Source organism: Poecilia latipinna, unplaced genomic scaffold (genome assembly GCF_001443285.1).
Source record: "Poecilia latipinna isolate Pla-1442-1.1 unplaced genomic scaffold, P_latipinna-1.0 Scaffold51, whole genome shotgun sequence".
In the NCBI taxonomy this organism is placed as follows: Eukaryota; Metazoa; Chordata; class Actinopteri; order Cyprinodontiformes; family Poeciliidae; genus Poecilia; species Poecilia latipinna.
Window position 1 is genome coordinate 318,308 of NW_015112667.1, and position 22,334 is coordinate 340,641.

Below are 22,334 nucleotides of genomic sequence, written 5' to 3' on the forward strand. Positions count from 1 at the left end.
CTTTGAGATCAGTATTGAATATCAGAAAAAAAAAATTATACTAGTGCTTGAAGATTTTTAAGATAGAGCAGCTTCATTCCAGCTAATGTTAGGTTTTTGGAGCAGCAACTGCACAACATTTTCACACTTTGCTGTGCTGTCATTTTACAATTTTCAGTTGAATGTGTGTCAAATTAAGGGTAGACAGGGCTTTTGAAATGATTTATCATAATCACTTTTTTTGTTGTTGTTTGTTTTGTTATCACAATAACTTCAAGTCTAGCAGTTGCAAAATGCACACTTTTTGGATCCGGTGTGTCCAGAAAATATTTCCTTTAAAGCAACACACGTATGCATGATGTTGCATCGTTTGTGGTGTTCTTGCAGGAACCTCGCAACATGCAAACAGCAACCCGCCTCAAAGGCTTTGTTATGCAATAACTGATCGGTGTGACGGCAGTCTTCTTTAGAAACCATGGCGTTGCAACCTCGAAAAGCATTCAGCACCGGCTGCATGAAAAGACTGGTGGAGCATCTTACGGAGGGACGGAGAGGGGGAGTGAGTAATGGCTGGATCAGTAGTAGCTTCTGTACAGGGTTTCTTATTATTTACCAGAGCCCGCGGGCGGAGTCACAGCGGAGTCATGGACGTGGGCGGGTTTTTTCCTGCGAACACACCAGCGCCGGTGTCCATATATGGTTCTCGACGTCACTCACCGGAGGTCCCATTCACATAAAACAGATCGGCCGGAATCCCCTTGGAGGAAATGTAGGCATAGACTCGCACTGGGCTCGCTGCTCGCCCGCTTTCGCATCTAGCTCAGTTGTTTAAGGCAACAACAACAACAACAACAACAACAACAAGAAAATGAAGGTCTCCAGCATTGACTGCCGGCGTCTGAAGAAGATCATCAGGAAGGAGTGCGGGAGCTGTCTCATTGTGGACTGTCGACCCTATTTTTCATTCACGAACTCCAGTATTAAAGGGTCCGTCAACGTCAATCTCAACTCTCTGGTGGTCCGGAGGTCCCGGGGAGGGCCTGTGCCTCTGCAGTTCGTCATCCCGGACGAGAGAGCCCTGTTTCGGCTCCGGGAAGGGAGCATATCGGCGATCGTGGCTCTCGATGACCGGACGTCCCACTGGCAGAAGCTGAAAAAGGACAGTGTAGCACAAATAGTAATAAACACCCTGTCGCATCTAGCGAGCGGAGCAAGCATCTGCTTCTTGAAAGGTAAGAAATTATTATTATTATTATTATTATTATTATTATTATTATTATTATTATTATTATTATTATTTACCAGTTTGTTTTTGGTTCAGTTTTGTTGACTATAAACTGAATTCGTGAAATCCAAATTGAGAATTTGAATTCATTTTTTTCTGATATCACATGGTTTTGTTGCCTGTTTCAGCCTGAAAGTCGTAACCATTAATAAAGTAAAAAAGATATGATATAAATATCCAAATATGACAGATTTGCTTGACTCTATATTATATTATATTTGTCATAACTGGATGCATGCAGACTGACAAAATCCATGAAATAGCCTTCGGGATTCACCCTTAAAATGGCTTCTTTTTTTTAAATTGTTGGTTGACCAACATTTTGGTGGCATCTCCATCTCTTCATCGCTTCATCGAAGCTATTTTTTCTCTCACTTATTGGAGAAATGAATGTCCTGCGTACGTCAGTAGAGCGGATGAGTCAGTGCTGGAGAGACGCAGCTTGATGCTGCAGCGACTTTCCTTGGCGGTAAAGATGTCGAACCAAGCTCGGTTCCTTCATCGGAGCCCAATATTTACTACATAGTCAAGTGCAGTAGGTTCATCTGAGGTCGTGGCAATGTGTTGGGAAGCGCATCCATCTCCGTCTGTCAGGATGCTGGCCTAAACGGATTACCGGTCCCCTTAGTGAGGGCTCCTGTAATTAATTACGCGTCTATAATCAGGTTATAAACTCTCAAATCCCGCGTTAAGACTGTTTCATAAACACTGGCATTTCACAAGAAGTGCGTTCTTGTGTGAAGGCGTTAGTAGGCTAGAGGTGGTGTTGTAATTTTTCTAAGCTTCTTTTCTAAAAATGCATATCCGTGACATGTATTTCTCTGTGTGTGTGTGTGTTGCTCGCTCAGGAGGATACGAAAACTTCTACTCCCAATACCCTGAACTTTGCACTGAGGTGAAAACCATTGACCAGAGCGGAACTGAAACCGAGAAAAGAGTCAGCAGCCACAGCGAGAAGCTTTCTCACCGCATACCAGATTATGATCAGGTATGGAAACACCCCTCCACTCCCACACAGCTGCAAACTGTCAGGTTTTTTTTATATGTGGCACACGCAGAAACACGCTGGTTGTCAGAGAGGCTTATATTTGACATCAAAGCCACATCACAATATTCCCTGACCTTCAGTGCTCCTCAGTTCTTTATATATACTGCAAAAAAAAAGAAAAGAAAAAAAAGAGAGAAGCACAACCTCTCACTGAGGCTTTCATCTGCAACCTTTCCTCTGTCATGTGTACTATAAATAGAAAGCCTGAGAAAGCCTCAGATCTGAATGACCTCCTGTGTCTCTCTGACTGACACGTTGTGAGGTACTACTGCCCTTAATGGCTCCGTCCCTCCATTTTCCACCACACTTTTTTTTGGTCCGTAAATGAATGCGCATTTTCTCATGGTGTGGGGTGGGTAAAAGCTGATGGATCAAGGCTGGCGGTGGATGTTTTGTCTTCTCTGAGAGGCTGTGTGTTCTTGCCCATTAACACTTGACTTATGTTTCTGTTTTCTCTGCGCTCTAGGGTAAACCCGTAGAGATCCTGCCTTTCCTCTACCTCGGCAGTGCCTACCACGCTTCTAGACAGGACTATCTCAGCGACCTTCACATCACAGCCTTGCTCAACGTGTCGCGTCGGGACCTGCATCCGACCAGGGGCCACTATGACTACAAGTGGATCCCGGTGGAGGATAGCCCCATGGCCGACATTAGCTCACACTTTCAGGAGGCAATAGAATTCATTGGTGAGTGGCTGGATATTGTTATGACAAAAGTCTTGGTGCTTAAAATACTTTAATCTCTCAAGTCTGCAACGATGCTAAGTTAGGACGATGTACGGGTTTAACGGCCACAATATTCAAATCTTAAAAATACCCAGGCTGAGATACAAAAAGACTTCTATACCCATACATAGGCATTGCTATTTTTGAAAAGCATCTTGAAATAAGTCTCCCTCTATCTGAAGCCTGCTGCCATTCACAACTAGAAAGCTTTGAGAAACCCAGCGGTAATCAGTTTATCGTCATCACAAACCTTCAATCCCTCACCGATATAACCCAGCCAGACTTCTGTCAGTCAGGATTTCCTCTCTAGCCTTATACCCTTCCGATCTCCTTCCCTCCTCCTCCGTCTTAACTCATAGACGGCTCTCCGATGCCGTCATCAGCGCCGCGGCCAAATCCCTGCGTTGCCGGGTCTGGTCAGTCAGTGTGACAACTAGGTGAACCGTAGCAATGGGGTCAGAATTTGTAGGCTGACTGAGACACACAGCACAACAAGCTATTATTTGTGATGAGTGGGTGGAGGATAAATACTGGGTGACTAACGCACAGTAAGAGAGGGTTTTTTTTTTTTTGTCCCTACGAGATGGAAATTACTGATGGCCCCGAGGCCAGAAGGCCTGCAAAATATGTTAGAGAGGGAAGGACGGCATGTAGGACAGGTAATGGGGCTGCTGCATAACGGCAGTAGCAAAGGTAATACACAATGGGATATTTATAGCTTGGCATAACCAAAGACACAGCTCATCCACAAGCAGCTAGCCTGACCTGTATTGTCAGTACTGTGTATTGTTTGGGGACGTGGTTCTGAGTAAGCCTGGTTGTTACATAAGGCATCAAAAGCGTTCCTGGGAGCAGGTTTAACCTACATTCAAACGCAGCTTCCGAAATTCATCAGTCATTAGACATGCAGGGTACACAAATAATCACAGCTGTTGGTCTTAAATTAAAATCAATCAGCAAATCCCAAATGTGTCTAACTGATGTAACGGTGAGACGAGGGAGGATAATGAATATTGCTGACCCACTGAAGTATGTCCTGTTAATTCAGAGCAAACTTCGGCTATTAAAACACCCACAGATCCTGTCCAGCTTAATTCAGGTTGCTGTCACTCTCTTAGCAAGACGGGCTCTCAGGGAACGGATAGAAGTGGCCCTCATAGTTCCTGTGATGCAGAGAGACGTGTAGGTGTGCACAGTGGCTAATGAAACTGCTGTCTGCAGCTGTGGGTAGATCAGACTTGCACGCAAGGCTAATGAAAGTACAGACCCGTAGGTGTTTGGAGAATTTCTAAGAATTCTTGAAGCGTTTAAGAAGGGACATTTAGAGAAATAGGTGAAAGCAGATACGTGTGGAGGTGGTAGGATGTACCGGTAAAACCTGTAGGAGCGCGGCACGTAAAGGACACACATCTGTGAATATGGAGGCTGAATGCAGCGCCCCCACATTGGTGCAGGAGCTGGTGTGCTTTGTGACTAACACCAGCAAAAGAAGTTTGTCTCCTTGCGCCACGAAGGCTGGCGCAAGGAGACCAGAGTAACTTTGAATATGTAGTGTGCTGAGAAGAAATGTGATGATTATGCAGCTAAGCTGTGATTCTGAGAAAAAAAAAAACTGATTTCAACAAAGATTTCTTCCTTTCTTTCCTCTTTAGATCAAGTGAAGCAATCAGGAGGGAAGGTACTGGTACACTGCGAAGCAGGCATCTCACGTTCGCCCACCATCTGCATGGCGTACATCATGAGGACCCAGAAACTGAGGCTCAATGAAGCCTTCGAGGTCATCAAGCAGCGGCGCTCCGTCATTTCGCCAAACTTCAGCTTCATGGGCCAGCTGTTGCAGTTCGAGTCCGAGGTCTTGTCCAACGCCCCGGCCATGGCTGCCACGCCCGAACCGGCCACTCCGTGCGTCACAGAGTCAGCCTCGTTTTTTGCCAATGACTTCTCCGCCACTTTCAGCACCAAAAACTTTGAGCCATCCATGTTCACCCTCCCTACCTCTTGCCTGCAGTCCCCAGTACACCACCCGTTGAAACTGAGCCCAATAACTGCACTGCCTTAAAGAAAGAAAAGAACTACGATTGCTTGGTAGTATTACTTGAAATTTTAAGAATCAATGCTTTCTGCGTGCCTGATGTTGAAACCAGCAGAGCGGGTAGACGCAGCGGAAATCAGCAAGAGACTCAGCGAAGCGTTAAAAACAACAAAAAACTGTGTTCAGTCGAAAGGTTTTCCCGTCTTTTGCGCTGCGGTGATGAAACAACACAGCACAGTGATTAACTGCAATATACATGCCTTAGGTTAATATTGTGATTCACTTGCCTATTCACAATTACGGTTAGGCATTTAAACCTAATTTATTTTAAAATAATGGTCTGGTTTTTTTTCAATAATGTAGGAAATGAAATGTGTTTAATAAATGTTTTCACCACTGAAACGTTGTCATGTTGTAATTTTTATGTATTTGAAGCAAGAAGTAAAACCCAATGATCAATTATGGCCACATGATGTGGTAAAAGGAGAAGCAACAGTGACACCTGCAGTGACTTTGAGCCCAGATAAGAAGTCTCATTTTTCTGAATAAAAGTCAGACCCCATGTCTTCCCAAATTGTGGTAGTTACACAAGCCACATATTTATAAATTAAGATGAGAACAAATCACAGGTGAAAAGCTTAAAAATGCATTCTTGTTATCCACAATTATCCTGATGTTGCATCACGATCAAAGCCCTGCAGCATGGACTAATGAGAGTGTCACTACAAGAAAACTTCTGAGAAAGAAAATTGAAATAAGACAGAATTCAAATGTGACTTCATTTTGTTTTGACATATGAATAAAAACATGCTACATTTTATTATCTGCAAATATAAAACAAAGAAAACAGATATTATCTTCAGAAATCCCTATTTTACTGTTTCTTATTTAGGAACGACTAAAAGAGTCTCAAAATGTATTTTTCTTCTCCAATACTCAATTTTTATTGTGAGAAGTCGCCCCTTGTATCAAGAAATGACCTAAAACACAAATTGAGCATTTTCTAATTGCATGCCAGGAAATTTGTGTGATTTGTTTCTTGTTGGAGTCAGGCTGAAATTATCAATACAGTCTAGGGATAATATATTTGTTTCCAATTAATACATTTGAACACTAAGCAGAACCATGTTTGGAAATAGAAATACTATGTGTTCATCAAAAATTTGCTGAGTTTGTTTATTACCTCAACAACTAGGCTAATTGTTTCATGTACAAATTCTTTCCATATAACTCTACTGGACATGAAAAAGAATGCGTTTTACTTCAACTACCACCAAGTTTTAAGGCAGCCATTTTGTATTTTGAGGTCGGGGCTGCTGAGAAACCTCTGTCGTTAACATTTTGATTTATGGGACATCTTTTTGTTATTTCTGGCTTGAATTTTGGAAATTTCATCTTAAAAAAAAATAAAATAAAATAAATGCAGATAAAATATGAAGCGTGCAGGCCAAACCTTCTTTAAAATGACCAAATAAGTAGACAAAGTCAAATTCTGGTTCCAACAAATGTTTTCAGACATCTCCTCGGAACTGTGATACATAATCTTTATTGTGACAAATCTCATAATTCAGGTTCTGAGAACATGAATTATCTGTGATATGAAACGAATGGTCCCATAGGCTTCGATGTTTTATTTTAAATGGCGCTAAAAAAAAATCCCCTTTCTTTATGAATTTAGATAACCTATTGATGAAACTGAAATACACCTTGCTCTAAGCAGCTAGTTCAGATAAAACAGAGGAGAAAGGAAGAACTGTAACAATTTTGTTTGGCGCCCAGAAGGGAAGAGTCGGATTGTACCAACTGTTTAATGAAGGAGATGTGAATACCAATAAAGCATTTTGGAGCTAAATTAGACACGACTGTGCCATATTTAAAATTTTAATACTTCATTAGAAGATCATAAACTTTAAGAGCAAGATTTTTCAAAAAATACACACAGTTTATCCGTGTTTTTTTTTAGCTACGCAGACCCCGTTTTCACTTAATGGTACGAGCCGCTCTATCCCGCCCCCGCCGCCATTTTCCATGTTATTCTCTGTTAGCATACACTCCATCATTATTTTTTTTATATGCAGCAGTTGTTCTATTATTCCTAATTTCTCGGGCTGTTTTATTTAGTGTGTGGAGGATATTATAATTCTCCAGGTGTGATCCAGGGGACGTCCTGTTTAGGCAGCCATGTATATTAAACAGGTAAGCTATCCACCGGGCTTCTGCATGGTGGAGCCTAACTAATCTATAGCCATGCTAGCTTAACGGTATGCTAAAGCTAAAGTAAGCGCTGTAAAGATTTCACCCGTAATATGCTAATTGTTTTATAAAACCATACAAAGATTCCGAAAATGCAGTTAAAGTCAAGTTTTTTTTTTCTGTAAAGTTAGGTGTCGGTGTGGCCTGTTTTTATCTTTAATCGCTGCACGACTCCATGTTAAGAAGCTAAGCTAATGCCATTAGCCTAGTAGTTGTAGATTTTCATACCTTTAGTCCTATGGTTTTTATGCCAGTGGTTACCAGCATTATATTGCACGTAACTCTGCAATGCATATGAGACATCGATAGTACTTTTGCCTGTTATAATCATCATATTATGTTGTTATAAGGCTGGTAACGCTCTGAATGAAAGCTAGCGCCAGCGCTTGTCTCAAATGGCCCAGTCCCGCTTTTAGGATCTGTATTTGGTGCAAAAATCCCCACATACAAAGTTCAGATACTGAGACAATTCTGCAAGAAACTTTCTTAAACTTGCCTTTTCCGACATTTGCATACTAATTGCACATTGTCGCTGTTATACTAAAGGAGATGCTGTTTGTGGTTGTTTATCTGCAGGTCATTATCCAGGGGTTCAGAAGTTATAGGGATCAAACTGTTGTGGACCCCTTTAGTCCCAAGCACAATGTGATCGGTGAGTTTGTGCTTTTTTTTCATTTCAAATTTTGTTTTTATCCTGCATAGAAGTTTTAATTAGAGATGCAATGTTTATCATATCATAATTTCCACTGGTATATTATTGTATGCTACCTGCTGCTGCATTCAATGTTGACTAAGCTTTTATATAAACAACTCAAATAGGTTTAACAATTTCAAAAGAGAAGTACATCAGAACAAATGATTTCATCCAAATGAGCAATAAGAGAACTTAAAATGACCGGCTGTGTATGTATGTTCAATTAAGACATAAAATCACTTGGTCTCAAAAGTTTTGATATTTTCCATGAAACATTCATTACACCTGTAGTTTTTGCTACATTGATATTTGAAAATCTTCATTAACTATAATGATTTGGTTGATTTCTTATGTTTTCTTTATTAGACATCCGGTAATTGAAACACTGTATTCAACAAACAGCCATCTGTCATAGAACAGAAACGTGTTATGGAAATGTGTCTTTTTTTTTTTTTTTTTTTTGGGTTATGAGTAGGAAATTTCTGTCTGCCAATAATTTTAGGTTAATAATCAGTACTGTCATCACAATGTTCAACACTGCTATCACTTTTGTTTTGTTAATACTGAGCTGTGTGAGTCTTTCCATATCTCCACTTCACCAACTTTGTTTTGTTTCAGTCGGCAGAAATGGATCTGGAAAAAGTAACTTTTTCTATGGTACGTACGCCTTTACTTATTCAGCTGGATTTCTCCAACATGTGTAAAACAATAACGAAGTGACCACAATGTTCAATTGTCTTTTGCAGCCATCCAGTTTGTGCTCAGCGATGAATTCAGCCACCTGCGACCCGAACAGCGCCTGGCCCTGCTTCATGTGAGTTCTAACAACGTTCAGTCTCCTGAATGTAGCTTGAATTGCTCTATTGGGGAAAAAAAAAAAAACTTTTACAACCTTGAAACAAATAAGGAAGTATTTTAATGTTAGTGGCAGGATTATCATTGTGAAAGTTAGTTTTTTTTTTAAATTATTTATTATGTTTTTCTACTTCTGTTACTGCAGGAAGGAACTGGTCCGCGCGTCATTTCAGCTTTTGTGGAGATTATATTCGATAACTCCGACAACCGGCTTCCGGTATGAATTGTTAACATTTTCTCTGTCATCTTTCTCTCAACCATTGCTTTTTGAGCCTCAAAATGTCAGTGCCATTTATAGTTCTGGAACTACAGAGATAATGCATAACAAATAATGCTGAGTGACATTTCTGATCTTTGTAAGATGCTTGGGAATTTGGGCTTCAACGGTGTTTTGCTGAAAGCCTTGAAGGTTTAAATCATTTGGATAATGATGTCTGAAGAATTGTGAATACTGATCTTTTTTTTTTTTTTTTTTGACAATGCTAATATTATTTTTAATATTGGTTGGAGTATTAGATTGTCTTCTGTACGTATCACGTTAACAAGATAACAAATTGTGCTCAGGGCAAATATGTAACAAATTTCTATAGGTGTGTCATTACACCTTTCTGCTTCAGCTATACACACTACTGATAATGATGCTAGCTGCTTCTTTAAGTATAGTAGAAATAGGCCTGGGTGATAAATTGTCCCAAAAATTATTACGATAAACTATGATTATGTCAATTTGGAACCATTTTCAACTAATACAATAATAATAATAATAATATTGGCTTATTGTATACCCACTCACATAAAAAAACAACAAAACTTTAGGTTCTAAAGAAAATTTTAACACTGGAACTTTAAAACATTTTAAATATCCAAAATAAAACAAAACAATAATTATTTAAATGGTTAATGATGTTTCACTCGCAAAAACTGCGTATCCTTCAATTATTCAGTTTAGACAGGGAAAACAGGCAGAAGTGACAAAAGCTTCAAACTAATTACTTGGCAACTGGGTGTCAAATGTTTGCAGCATTTCTCATCTCTTTAATGACTATTGTCCATAAAATGATTGCGCCAATTGTGATTAATTCATTTATTGCTTATTGTGACGGCATTAAGTAGAAATCTGAAGTTTGTGCTAGAAACTGCATTCCCAGTTGCATAATACTGTTGTATAAGCTGCATAAATCAGCCGTTATGTGGGACCGTCGGCATCACTAGTGAGAAATTTCTCTCCCTCCAGATCGACAAAGAGGAGGTCTCCCTTCGCCGTGTCATCGGCGCGAAGAAGGACCAGTACTTCTTGGACAAGAAGATGGTGACGTGCGTATTGTTCCGGCTCGACCGTAAATTTGTACTTGTAAAAAGTCCCACAGAAAACCGTCCAACTCTGCCTCCTTCCTAAGTTTCCTGCCCGTTTTCACGTTGCAGTAAGAATGACGTCATGAACCTTCTGGAGAGCGCCGGCTTCTCGCGCAGTAACCCGTACTACATTGTCAAGCAGGGAAAGGTGAGGAAACTATGATTTTTTTTCTTCTTCTTTTTTTTTTTTTTCTAAATTCATCAGTGTGAAATGATGCTGCTGTGATGAGAGATGAGCAGGAGGCTCCAACAGAATTTTCCTCGCCTCCTTAAACCAATGTTGATTTGTAATCTTTGTCATTTCTCAGAATACAGATTTGATGAGATAAACTAACTTTAGGCATTTCCATCTTCGTTGCATCTTTTAGTTAGTTTATAAATCCCTGGAAGCTTAGCATTAGAGTAGATTAAAGATCTGTTGGTGGTGGTGTTGTATCAACCTCTGCCTCTCAGGTCTTCTGGTTCTGGTTCTGGAGAAGCAGGATTCAGCTTCTATGCACCACAAATCTGGAGCAAACATCCGGAAAACTGTAGAACAGCTGAAACACTGACTTCCTCTCAATCTAGACTAAAAGCCTGTCTGGATTTGCTTTTTGTACCATAATAAATGAAACACTGACCAACACTTTGATGCGTAATGACGGCTTGACCGTAATGTTTCGGGTGTTGACTGTGTCTTCTATGACTTTGTATTTTTGTGTTTTTCATTACGTAAATCACTTTGAATTGCCTTGATTTTGAAATGTGCTGCGCAAATAAATTTGACTGACTTGATTGATTTTTAAATTCTTCTTGCAGATCAACCAAATGGCCACAGCGCCCGATTCTCAGCGACTGAAGCTTCTGAGAGAGGTGGCAGGAACGCGAGTGTACGACGAACGGAAGGAGGAGAGTATTTCTCTCATGAAGGAGACGGGTAAGAGCTTCGAACTTAAGATATAAAACATACATAGTTTTAGTAAACTTGAAAAGAAGAAGGCCTGGATCATGTCGAGTTATGACCCTAAAGCGTAAGCCGATGATAAACCTGCAGCTTCTTGAGAGAGGGTTGCTGGTATTTTGCGGCTTTTCATCTGGATAATAACTGAACACAACGTTCTACTACAGCTGGTTTGATTTCTCAGATTTTGTACTGCAGTTGCAACAGCAGCGATTATCGGTGAACATCATGTACTGTTAAACTAAACTTTAGCTGACATTTCTGCCGACAACCCGGCTCGTGTGTTTGTTTTTTTTCCCTAAGAGGGAAAGCGAGAAAAGATCAATGAGCTGCTGAAGTACATCGAGGAGCGTCTGCATACCCTGGAGGACGAGAAGGAGGAGCTGGCTCAGTACCAGAAGTGGGACAAGATGAGGAGAGCTCTGGAGTACACCATTTACAACCAGGAGCTGAACGAAACTCGCGCCAAACTAGATGAGGTGATCAGTTTACACAAGTCCATTTCTTACCAAGACATACTGGTGTAAATGTGTACATGAAAATGTCACCATCTAGAGCGGGAAACCTCTTGTTTTTTTTGTTTGTTTTTTTTTCTTGGATTCTGTGGTTTTTATTTTTATTTCTTGGCCGTCTTTAGTTGTCCTCCAAGAGAGAGACCTGTGGAGACAAATCCAGACAGCTGCGTGACGCTCAGCAAGACGCCCGGGACAAAGTAGAGGTAAAGCTGAAAAACAAACTGGTGTGTGTGTGTGTGTGTGTGTGTGTGTGTGTGTGTGTGTGTGTGTGTGTGTGTGTATTTTGTGTTCTTATCCACACGGAGGACTGATCCTGGCAAAATTGGTGATAAATGTAGAAATAAATAGATGTGAATAAATAACTTGGTAAAGTAATTAATGCCTCAATATTGCTTTCAAAAAATAAAATCTTTCCCAACTTATTTGATTATGAGATTTGCCATGAATATTTGTTTTAGCATTTTCAACATAATTTCATTTATATTTTGAATAACACATCAGGGACTAAAAGACGAGCAAATATCCCGAAATGAAGCCGGGATGTGGCATTTGTGCTTCTTCTGTTAAATTCTAATTATATTTTCCATTTTATTTCCAGTCTTAGCCTTTTATTAATTAGTTTACTTTTCAGTTTTATTATTTATTGTTTTCTCTTTTTCTAATGTCCTGTATTTAGTGTGTTTTTTTTTTCTCATTTATTTTTGGCAGGATTAGACCTCCATATTTTGAGGGTGTTCAGTTTGAAAGATTTTTGTTAAAAATATTCTTAACAAAAATTTTGTTTAGTTGAAACAATAAATCAGTGAATAAATTGCATGACAATTTTGACAAACATTTTTTATTGTTAGAATAAAATTGATCATAAATTTCTTTTTCTTTTCATTGTGTGGGAAAAAAAAATAATTTTGTGGGGGGGCAATATAAAAATACATATGCTTGGGTATTTATTCTATTTCAAATCAAATTTTTATTTAGTCTTAGTTTTGGTGCACAGAGATAAATAACCAGTTTATTTTTAGATAAATAAATAATATTGTCTTGTGTAGCTGAATTGTCACTTAATGAGTCAACAAGTGAAAATTCCTCTAAAACGAATCTCACAGCCCTTTAATCTGTTCTCATTTCCATTTTTTCTTTCTTTTGCAGGAGACGGAGCGCGTTGTGCGCGAGCTCAAGTCCAAGGTTTCTGCCATGAAGGAGGAGAAAGAGCAACTGTCGGCGGAGCGCCAGGAGCAGATCAAGCAGAGGACCAAGCTGGAGCTGAAGGCCAAGGACCTGCAGGATGAGCTGGCAGGCAACAGCGAACAGAGGGTACGGAAGCCTCCGATCTGCGTCACAGAAAACACGTGACGATGCACCAGCACCCCTCGTGTTCATCCGCACCACTGTGGGAAAGCAGGGAGGGCCGTCTTCACTCGCTTCGCTTGAGCTGGTTCTTACCTGGAAAGGCAGCTTGTTGCTTGTGAATTTCTGTTCAACCTGTTGTATCGAGCTGCTGAAATGTTAAGAAAAGAGCAAACTGAATAATTGAAACGGGGTTCCCATGCAGCCTGGAAAGCTCTGAAAAGTGTGGAATTTGTTTCAAGTGTTTTCTGGGTCTGAATGAAATGGAAAATATTTACATTTCTAAACTTAATTTTCCATCCCATTCTGTACGTTTTCCAGTCCATCTTTTCGTTGGTCATACAGAATCTGTCCATTCGTTTTCTTTGACTATTATCATCCTTCCAAACCTTTTTTTTTATGTTTCTGTTCATCCATCCATGTTTTCACCCATTCTTGCTTTTCTCTCTCCTATATTCTATGTGCTGAATCTTTCAAATTCCTTTAGTGAATTTGAACCAGTTGACTACAAATTAAAATGCCACTTTAGGAGTTTGAGTGAATCGTATCAACAAACATAGGTGCTTTTAAGTTAAATGCAAAATTGATATGTATTGATATATATATATATATACATGTTTTGGCTTTATTACTGCTCTGAATATGCATTTATTTGAGTAAATTGCCTTTTTTATAGTTTGAATACTCCAGCTAACGATTAATCAATTACTAAATTAGCTAATTATTTCAGTGATTGATTAGTCATGATTAAGCCGATAAATCATTTTAGTCCGAGTCTGTTTTTCAAACTTCATATGGAAAAAACCGAATGTGAGCGTTGCTGAAGCGAAACGATTAATCAGCAGAATCACCTTCAGGCCCACTATACATTCCTTTTGGCACGATTTTTTTTTTCTTTGTCTGCACAGTTGGCACTGATTGCTCTCCATATGGTCTTGTGTAAAGTGGCTGACAGGCATAGAAGAAAATGTTATGTTGTTATTTTTTTAGGTTTGGAGCTTCATGTTGGCTGCCGGTGTTTGGATTGATCCAATCTGGAGCAAAATAAAAAAGGCTTCACCCGCTTTTGATTATTCTCTTAAAATATTGACGAAATGAGTGGAAAACTGGGGTGATTTTTATTTATTTTACCCATTTTGACCAGGAACGAGAATAATCAGCGATCTATGAAAAAAGCGCTTTACCAACAGAGGGAAGTTTGACTTGCTGTAAACGGTTTGTTCTGGCAGAAACGGCTGCTGAAGGAGCGTCAGAAGCTGCTGGAGAAGATCGAGGAGAAGCAGAAGGAGCTCCAGGAGACCGAACCCAAATTCAACATGGTGAAGGAGAAGGAGGAGCGGGGCATCTCTAGGTAGGGATGACTCACCGGTACGCAGCTGACGACCAAGCAGAACGCCATGAGTCAGTCAGCACTCGGTGAAAGCACGGCTTACACTAGCTGGAATGTTTTTAAGTACAAGAAACTTTGGAAAGCAGGTTTCACATGAAATAAAACTGTTGACATTAAGCCAAACCAACACCTTTTGAGGTTTAATAATATTTAATGTGACCGATATTGTCTTTGTTGTTTAAGCCGACTGCTAAAGCTCTTTTTTCCCACTCCAGACTGGCTCAAGCTACCCAGGAGAGGACTGACCTGTATGCCAAGCAGGGCCGCGGCAGTCAGTTCACCTCCAAGGAGGAGAGGGACAAGTGGATCAAGAAGGAGTTGAAGTCGCTGGACCAGGCCATAAATGACAAGAAGAGGCAGATTGCAGCCATCCACAAAGACCTGGAGGACACGGAGATGAACAAGGAGAAGAACCTGGAGCAGTACAACGTAAGACCTCAAGACTGAACACTGAAGTTGCTGCTTGTTTCTGTGGTGTCTCATAATCATTTCACATCTCTATATGTACCTTGGATCAGATTGAGTATGACTTTTACTCCCAACAAGAGAGTTTGTGTGAGCATTGTTCATTTTGTATCTCCTAGAAACTTGATCAAGACTTAAATGAGGTGAAGACCCGCGTTGAGGAGCTGGACAAAAAGTATTATGAAGTGAAGAACAAGAAAGATGAACTCCAAAGTGAAAGAAAGTAAGAATTGTCTTGGTGTGATAGTTTCCTGAAAGTGAATCTGATCATTTTTTCCACATCAGCCTCTGTATGAATCAACATTAAGTTGGTTTGGTATTAAAAATAAAAAGTCAATAATGCCAATTATTTGCTTCTGTCTGGGCACATTCAGCAGCAGTCTTCCCTAAACTCACTTCTTGCTTTTCGGATGATGTTTTTTATTCTTCTTATGGAGCAGTTCATCGTAGTGCTACTCTAATGTTGGCATGTTTCTTCTCTGCAAATGTAATTGTTCTGCAGAGATTGAAGCCATAGATCGAATATTGTTGTATATCTGCAGTGCAAGCAGCTTGATCAGCCCTGCTTCTTAGAGGAGTAACATAATATCCCTGATGTTTAACCCATATTCAGCAATATTTCAAACAAGATATTAAATCAATTTAAAAAATGTAAATTATGCAAAAAAAATTTTTTTGCCAATTTCTCTCCTTTCCACAAGCTCCACTTTGAGTCTTTGGGGTAAACTAAGAAGCCCTTATTTATTAAATGAACAATTAGCAGTTTTTGCTTCAAGATGTCCTGATTTAATTTACAAACTGATGCAGATATCAAAAATAGGTAAAGAAATGTGGCATGCTGAATGGGAGATTTTTAATTTTAAAGTAAACTAGGTTTGAAACATCATTTTGTTTCATATAGGGCTGAAACGATTAATAGCAATCGATTGCTGAAATAATGTTAAATAATTTAGTAATCGATTAATCATTAACTAGAGCTTACAGACTACAAAAAAAAAGGCAATTTGCTGAAAGAAAAACATTTTTTAGAGCAGTAATTAAGCCAAAACTGTACAGAAGACGCATACATTCTGCATCTAAGATGATAAAAATAAATCTTCACTTGAACTACCTTGAATTCCTCGAGGCATTTTGGTTTCACCCAGTTCAAATTTTGTTAAAATAAAAAACAAAGGTGTCCTTATAAGCACCTTTGGTTGTCCAATTATTAATCGGTAAACCCAAAATTAATCACCACATCAGTCATACACTGATCAGTCAAGCAGAAAGAGCTGAACTTTTCATATTTTGATGTTAGAAATATTTTTAGTTGCAGATGCATCCTATGCTACACATGATCAAACGTTCACTAAAGGAATGTTGTGTTATTTCATTTTAGAGGAAAAAAGTTTTTTTTTTTTTTTTAAGGTTTTTTTTATTTTATTTTCACCCTTTAATGTTTTAAAAATAAATAGAAAAAATATTCATAAAGGCTTAAGTGATAAAATAAAATCTGCAGCATGTCCCTATTTTTTATTTTTATCTGATCAATCATCTGAATAATTGATGATTATTCAGATGATAATGTCTCAGGTTGCAGCTCTAGTTTCATATATCTTGAGAAATAAACTGTAGGATTCCAACACATTTCTCAGTGCAGACCTGCCACAGTGAACACACGTTCATCATGTTTTCTTCTTTTTTTCAATTCTCGCCTCTCGAGCCTCGCTGCCGCAGCCGGGCCCCGATCTCTCTAGCGACATAAGCGTTAACAGTGTGCGACTGTGTGTGTCCGTCCAGCTACCTGTGGCGGGAGGAGAACGCAGAGCAACAGGCCCTGGCAGCCAAGCGAGAGGACCTGGAGAAGAAGCAGCAGCTCCTCCGAGCGGCTACAGGCAAGGTCTGTGTCTCTCTGCGGGACTTTGCTATCGCTGACTTGCGTAACAGAAAAGCAGGACGACCAGCACAGCCTGCAGACGAGGAGGAGAGAAACTCGTTCTCTACCAGGCCACTTGCATTCGCACGTTTAGCCGTTTTCCGAAACTTGTCGCGCTGCAAATCTACTCGAGTAATCTGTCCACATATCCACTTACTCGAGAAGAGTAAGAAATTGGCGAGTGTCGATGGTTTCAGCTGAACGCCGCCAAGAATTCACTTTGTGACTCAGCCCGCTTGTCAGGATAGGTATGTCAGGCGAAATCATTCATCTGCCTCAACGCTCGCACCTTATGACGGCTCGCTCAATTTACATGTGACTCACTCGTCTCTGCCTCATCCAGCCGCTCCTTCTGGGCACACGCATCAATCAAATATCACCACTGAATAATATCAGCCAAGATGAAAGGAGGCCGCTTGCAGCGTCGCAGACAAATGTCATACATTTATTTATTTTCTCGTTTTTGTCCCAGCTGATTCATTCTGTTTCCTGCGTTTGATGGACTCGCCCTCATCTGCCCCCCTTCTCTCTAGCGGTTTAGATTAGCGGTTTTTGTTTCCCTCTATATTGAAATTGACATTTTCTTTATCTGTTTTCGTCACGGCTTCACTCCACGTTGCAGGCGTTTCTGGTGCCAGATGCACGAAAACAATTACTGCGAAGTACTTTCTGTGTTTATCGACGTTGAATTTATTTGCTGTGTCCCCCTTTTTTTTTTTTTTTGCTTGGAAACCTTTCATACGTCTTTAATCTTTGCTCCTCTTCCTCCCGCAGGCCATTCTGAACGGTATCGACAGCATAAACAAAGTTTTGGAGCATTTTAGGAGGAAGGGGATTAACCAGCATGTCATCAATGGTTACCATGGCATTGTCATGAATAATTTTGAGTGTGAGCCAGCTTTTTACACCTGTGTGGAAGTGACAGCAGGGACACGGTGAGAAATTCTTTTTTTTTTTTTTTTTTTTTTCTCTCTTACAAAATGCCCAGCCTGAAATCTTTGCATATTCATCTCAAGCAAAGGTTTGGAAACTTTTTGTCACGTAGGCCAAAAATCAGCTCAATAGTTCTCCTGGGTTAAATAATATAATTTTAAAAAAATTATATAAATATTATTTTATATATAAAATAACCAAAAGTGAATACTTTTTTTTATTTTTTATTTACTCAATAGTAAACTAAGCACAAACTATTTTAATCAAACAAATAAAGTAATCAGATTCTTTTCTTTTTGTGGGAACAGGTTTGTAGATTCAGAAATTCAAATGGTTTTTCTTTTTGCACACTGTCCTTGTTAATTGAAAGGTGTTCAATTTTGCTCATTACTTTGGGCTTGACTTTGAGAAAATTTAAAGATATTTTGTAATTTCTCAAGTAGGTCCGTTTTCGTTTGAAAACACTTTTGGCGTACTTGCTGCTAATGCAGCAGCAGAAAGCAGATTTGGCTGCTTAAAAGATGGAGTCAATGAGTAGACGTGGTTCTCGTTGCTGTAATAACAGGAAGAAACCAGAAAGCTGGGAAAAGATGATCCCTTTGTGTTGCATCGAGTATTTTTGTAAGTAGATTTTAATTTAAAAGTTGTAGTTTTGTCCTAATCTATCTAATCTGTTTTTAAATTGAGCGAAGGGGCCTCACTTTGAGTACCTTTGATGTAAAGGATTCGTCATAGTGTTAACAAGGAGGGGCGTTAACAAGCTGGTTAATGTGAAAATTACCTTTAACTAGCTCACATAACGTCAATAAAATCAACAGCAAATGGAGTACTGAAGCAGAGTTTGTGTTTTCTGGTGTGTTTCCCTACATACTCCCAGTTAACACGCTGTGCGACGAAGCTAAACCCTTATAAACAGCTGGCATGCTGCAGAAGGGCAGCCTTCTTCATTCACAGAATAAATCAAAAGGAAGAGCTTGACGTTTAGCGTCTCTTTGCTGCGATCGTCTGCTCCAAACATAAACAGTAATAAATTTAGTGTTTGATCACTTCTTTTTAACGGTGCCTCTTGGGAGTAATTTTTCCCGGTAGAACAACTGTTTACGTCCATTTAAATGGCGCCATATGTGCGAGAAGACGGGCTTTTTATGTGTCGAGCAGCAGAGCGGAGTTTGCGCCTTGTTGCCTTGAAAAACACGGCGCCGTTTGAAAGGATATAATCGGCTTTTCCCGGGTACAGGATGTGTTGCCAAGCATCATTTTCACAACGAAGCGATAATCCGCCAAACACAAACTCTCCTTACCTTTTAAGCAAAGTGTATAAAAATCAAATGAGTTGTTGATTGCATGTAAACCTCCTGTGGCCTGCTCTAGATAACAATCATGTTCTGTTAGAGCTTGGAGGAAACAAAGAGGTAAATATTTCTTGTAACTTGCTGAGGTGGATGATCCCAGGATTAGCCACCTCATGCTTTGACTGCTCCGATTTCAGTTTTTTGATAATGAAGGAAACATTGATGACTACATAGAACTATTACATTTTTCAGAAATGTAGCATGTTCTGTCGCATTTCTAATCTTTTTACTAATTTTGTAAACAGTAGGAAATGTTTTGAAACGTTAAATAAAGTATACACTCAAATAAATTTGCATTTATTTCGTCCTCTGTTTCCAACATGTCATTAGAACAAGAAGTGTCATCTGAATCTTTTTGGATCATTTTGAAATGGCTTCTTTTATGCATTTGATCTTTGTTTATTGACTGATAGAGATGATTTAGTCAGGCCTTTTAGTAAAACAGTCAACTCGTATCTTCCAGACTGTTTTACCACATTGTGGAAACGGACGAAGTGAGCACAAAAATCCTCATGGAGTTTAACAAAATGAACTTACCCGGAGAAGTGACGTTCCTTCCACTCAGCAAGCTGGACGTCAGAGACACGGCCTACCCAGAAACCAATGTAAGAGTTTATCTCCATCTGTTAAAGCTGCAGTATCTTTACTTTTATTTTATTTTATTTTATTTTTATTTTTTTATTATATATTCAGTAAAAGTGTGACAAGATAATATGACATGAATAATAAGACAAAAAAAATCACACGGCGCTACAAAATCTACGAAGAACTTAGTGCTGTCAATCAACCTTGTGTACATGCTGCTCAATGTGCTAATGGTTGAGAATCAACTTATGGTTACAGGAAAACTGTGTCTGCTGTCGTTGGTGGCTATGCTAACTAGCCTGAGCATTCTCGGCAGGCTAAGTTGCTGGGAACTCTGTAGCTTAGCAAAGAGCAAGCAGGAGTGTAAGAGCAGCGTGTACACGTGTATGATTGACAAGACCCTCCTCCTGGCTCTGATTGGTTGTTTCTGCAGATGGCACTAGGACCACAGGGAGAAAGCAGAAAAGCTTCATTTTTACTCGTTTCCCTGATTGTCTGTCTCATCTTACACCGTCAGGAAATAGTGACAGTTTTAAAAAAATATGTTCCAAAAGAAAGTTACATATTCCAGCTTCAACACAGTTTCTGCTAAAGCGTCAGCAGCCCTTCAGGTTTTCTCTGTACTCCGACATCTTTGTTCAGAATATGAGGTGTTCATGTTCCTGCCTCTCTGTCTTCAGGACGCCATCCCTATGATCAGCAAGCTGCGCTACAGTCCAAACTTTGACAAGGCCTTTAAGCACGTGTTTGGGAAGACGCTGATTTGTCGCAGCATGGAGGTTTCCACCCAGCTGGCCCGAGCTTTCACCATGGACTGTATAACTCTAGAGGGTAGGCCAACCTTTGCTGCGACGTCTCATAATGCTGAAAGCTTAAAATTGTGCGAGCCACGCTTTATGCTTAACCTGTCGTGTTTTTTTTTAAAATAGGAGACCAGGTGAGCCACAGAGGAGCGCTGACAGGAGGTTACTACGACACCAGGAAGTCTCGCCTGGAGCTGCAGAAGGACATGAGGAAGGCCGAGGAGGAGCTGGCCGAGCTGGAGGCCAAGCTCAACGAGAACCTGCGGAGGAACATCGAACATATCCTTCTCATTAAAACATCCCGAGTGACTCCACCAGGGAGATTTAACGAGGCTTTTTTTTTCCCTGAGCTAGATGCGAAACAGAAAAGAAAGTTTAACACAAAACGTTTTGCACGAATAACTTTACTTGGACATTTTTACAGGGTTACCGAAAATGTTGGCCAAGGACCGGGTGGAAAATGAGTCACCTAGTTTATGCAAAATGATCACTTGAGCAAACAGATAATATCCCCCACACACAGATGTATTGATTATAGTGAAGTGACTCATGCTGGAGTTTTCACAAAAAGGAAGGGAGTCAGTGGGAAAAGCCGCAGTGTTTGTGTTTTTAAATGTACCTATGACTAAAACCAAACTGAGAGGAAAAGCTGTCTGACATTTAAAATCGTAGATCTATCGTTTGTTTAACGTATCTGCCAGTTCCAGGAACAGTTCTCTAAAAAAAGAATCATCTGCTTTCTGTAAGGCTGAAGGCCAGACAAAACCTTATTCAGCCGATTCATAATTTTCTTATTTTTCTGCATGAAATAAATAGAAAGCATGTTTCTTTTATGTTTATTGGAGAATCTATAAAAATGGGTACGATATACTTTCTGCACATGCGTTCCTGCTCGAGATTAAGTGCTTAAAACACATCGTAAGCTCAGATTGCCTCGTCTTTCCCACAGTGTAATATCTCTAACTACTTTCCACTGAAGTGACAGAAGAACAGAGCTGCTGGAAAGATGCACATTCCACTGCTGCACTTTTGTTTCAAAAACTGGAAACTTCTTCTATTCTTTTGTTTCAATCTACTTTGCTAAGAAAACACACAGGAAGTCTTTACAGTGTCGGTTTGAAGAGCCTGTTGTGGCCAGGAATGTCATTAGCTTTGGGCTTTTAACGATTTGTTTGAGTCTTTCTTTTAGCAACATATTTTAATTTTTTTTTTGTTTTTGTTTTTCTCTAATCCACATGGGGTCAAAATTATGCGCACGGCCTCAGGTGTAGAGGTGTTGGTTGAATTGAAATTGGTTTTCTGACACAAACTCGATTTTTGAGCTAAACCTTCACATGGGCAGAGCTTAGCAGTTCTGGAGCCGAATTATTGACCTGCTGCAACATCCAGTTATGTGAATCTGAGCTGAAGTGTTGAGAGGATGGATCTAATTATCGATTGTTTTAGGAACTGATTTTCCTGTATTCTGACGATTAATTGGATGAAGAAGTGTGGACGTTAGAGGTTTTTTTTTTTATTTAAACCCTTTGAGCCCCTTTTGTACAATATTAGAAATACATAAAAAAAACACAAATAAATAATTCCTTATTTATTATATTCCTTTTTAGAATGAGAAACTAAACATTTCGCCTTGCAAAGGATCTGTCTGCACCTTAAAAAATGTTTCTAGTGTAAAAAGCTCGGCTTTCTGCTTAACTTAGCATCAGTACGGTGTACGACTGATCTGGTGATTATTATTATTATTTGTATTAGATTAGCTGATTAATAATGGGATAGCAAAAGGTGATTAATAAGAGATTTCTTTCTTTCTTTTTTTTTTTTTTTTTTTTTTTTTTTCCCACTTTTGACCCAAAAAAAAAAAATTCCCA

The 22,334-nt window shown here is 39.5% G+C and overlaps 2 protein-coding genes across 4 annotated transcripts in view; both read left to right on the top strand.

Moving 5' to 3' along the window:
* The first annotated feature begins 723 nt into the window (after positions 1 to 723).
* On the top strand, positions 724 to 5,397 carry dusp5 (dual specificity phosphatase 5). The gene is made up of 4 exons (XM_015051281.1): positions 724 to 1,211; positions 2,113 to 2,252; positions 2,779 to 2,998; positions 4,690 to 5,397. Exons 1-4 carry the CDS (start codon positions 848 to 850, stop codon positions 5,094 to 5,096), a joined length of 1,131 nt encoding a protein of 376 aa, XP_014906767.1. The 5' UTR covers positions 724 to 847; the 3' UTR covers positions 5,097 to 5,397.
* Positions 5,398 to 7,069: 1,672 nt separating this feature from the next.
* smc3 (structural maintenance of chromosomes 3) overlaps positions 7,070 to 22,334 on the top strand; it is a 32,126-nt gene continuing 16,861 nt past the window's right edge. For all 3 annotated transcript variants that reach the window (XM_015051178.1, XM_015051186.1, XM_015051197.1), the window contains exons 1-19: positions 7,070 to 7,265; positions 7,899 to 7,974; positions 8,635 to 8,673; positions 8,763 to 8,830; positions 9,017 to 9,088; positions 10,106 to 10,185; positions 10,294 to 10,372; positions 11,023 to 11,140; positions 11,468 to 11,643; positions 11,802 to 11,882; positions 12,826 to 12,990; positions 14,253 to 14,374; positions 14,629 to 14,842; positions 14,998 to 15,101; positions 16,658 to 16,757; positions 17,568 to 17,728; positions 19,542 to 19,683; positions 20,344 to 20,494; positions 20,593 to 20,745. In XM_015051178.1, the coding sequence (XP_014906664.1) occupies positions 7,251 to 7,265; positions 7,899 to 7,974; positions 8,635 to 8,673; positions 8,763 to 8,830; positions 9,017 to 9,088; positions 10,106 to 10,185; positions 10,294 to 10,372; positions 11,023 to 11,140; positions 11,468 to 11,643; positions 11,802 to 11,882; positions 12,826 to 12,990; positions 14,253 to 14,374; positions 14,629 to 14,842; positions 14,998 to 15,101; positions 16,658 to 16,757; positions 17,568 to 17,728; positions 19,542 to 19,683; positions 20,344 to 20,494; positions 20,593 to 20,745 (2,116 nt within the window). In that variant the 5' untranslated portion in view covers positions 7,070 to 7,250. The remainder of the gene's footprint in view (positions 7,266 to 7,898; positions 7,975 to 8,634; positions 8,674 to 8,762; positions 8,831 to 9,016; positions 9,089 to 10,105; positions 10,186 to 10,293; positions 10,373 to 11,022; positions 11,141 to 11,467; positions 11,644 to 11,801; positions 11,883 to 12,825; positions 12,991 to 14,252; positions 14,375 to 14,628; positions 14,843 to 14,997; positions 15,102 to 16,657; positions 16,758 to 17,567; positions 17,729 to 19,541; positions 19,684 to 20,343; positions 20,495 to 20,592; positions 20,746 to 22,334) is intronic.

What these genes read in the sequence shown, in the direction of transcription:
- dusp5 (XM_015051281.1), top strand. Translation starts at nt 848, where the DNA reads ATGAAGGTCTCCAGCATTGACTGCCGGCGTCTGAAGAAGATCATCAGG. An exon ending in AAGCATCTGCTTCTTGAAAG is followed by an intron (nt 1,212 to 2,112) that starts GTAAGAAATTAT and finishes TTGCTCGCTCAG; the next exon opens with GAGGATACGAAAACTTCTAC. An exon ending in GCATACCAGATTATGATCAG is followed by an intron (nt 2,253 to 2,778) that starts GTATGGAAACAC and finishes TCTGCGCTCTAG; the next exon opens with GGTAAACCCGTAGAGATCCT.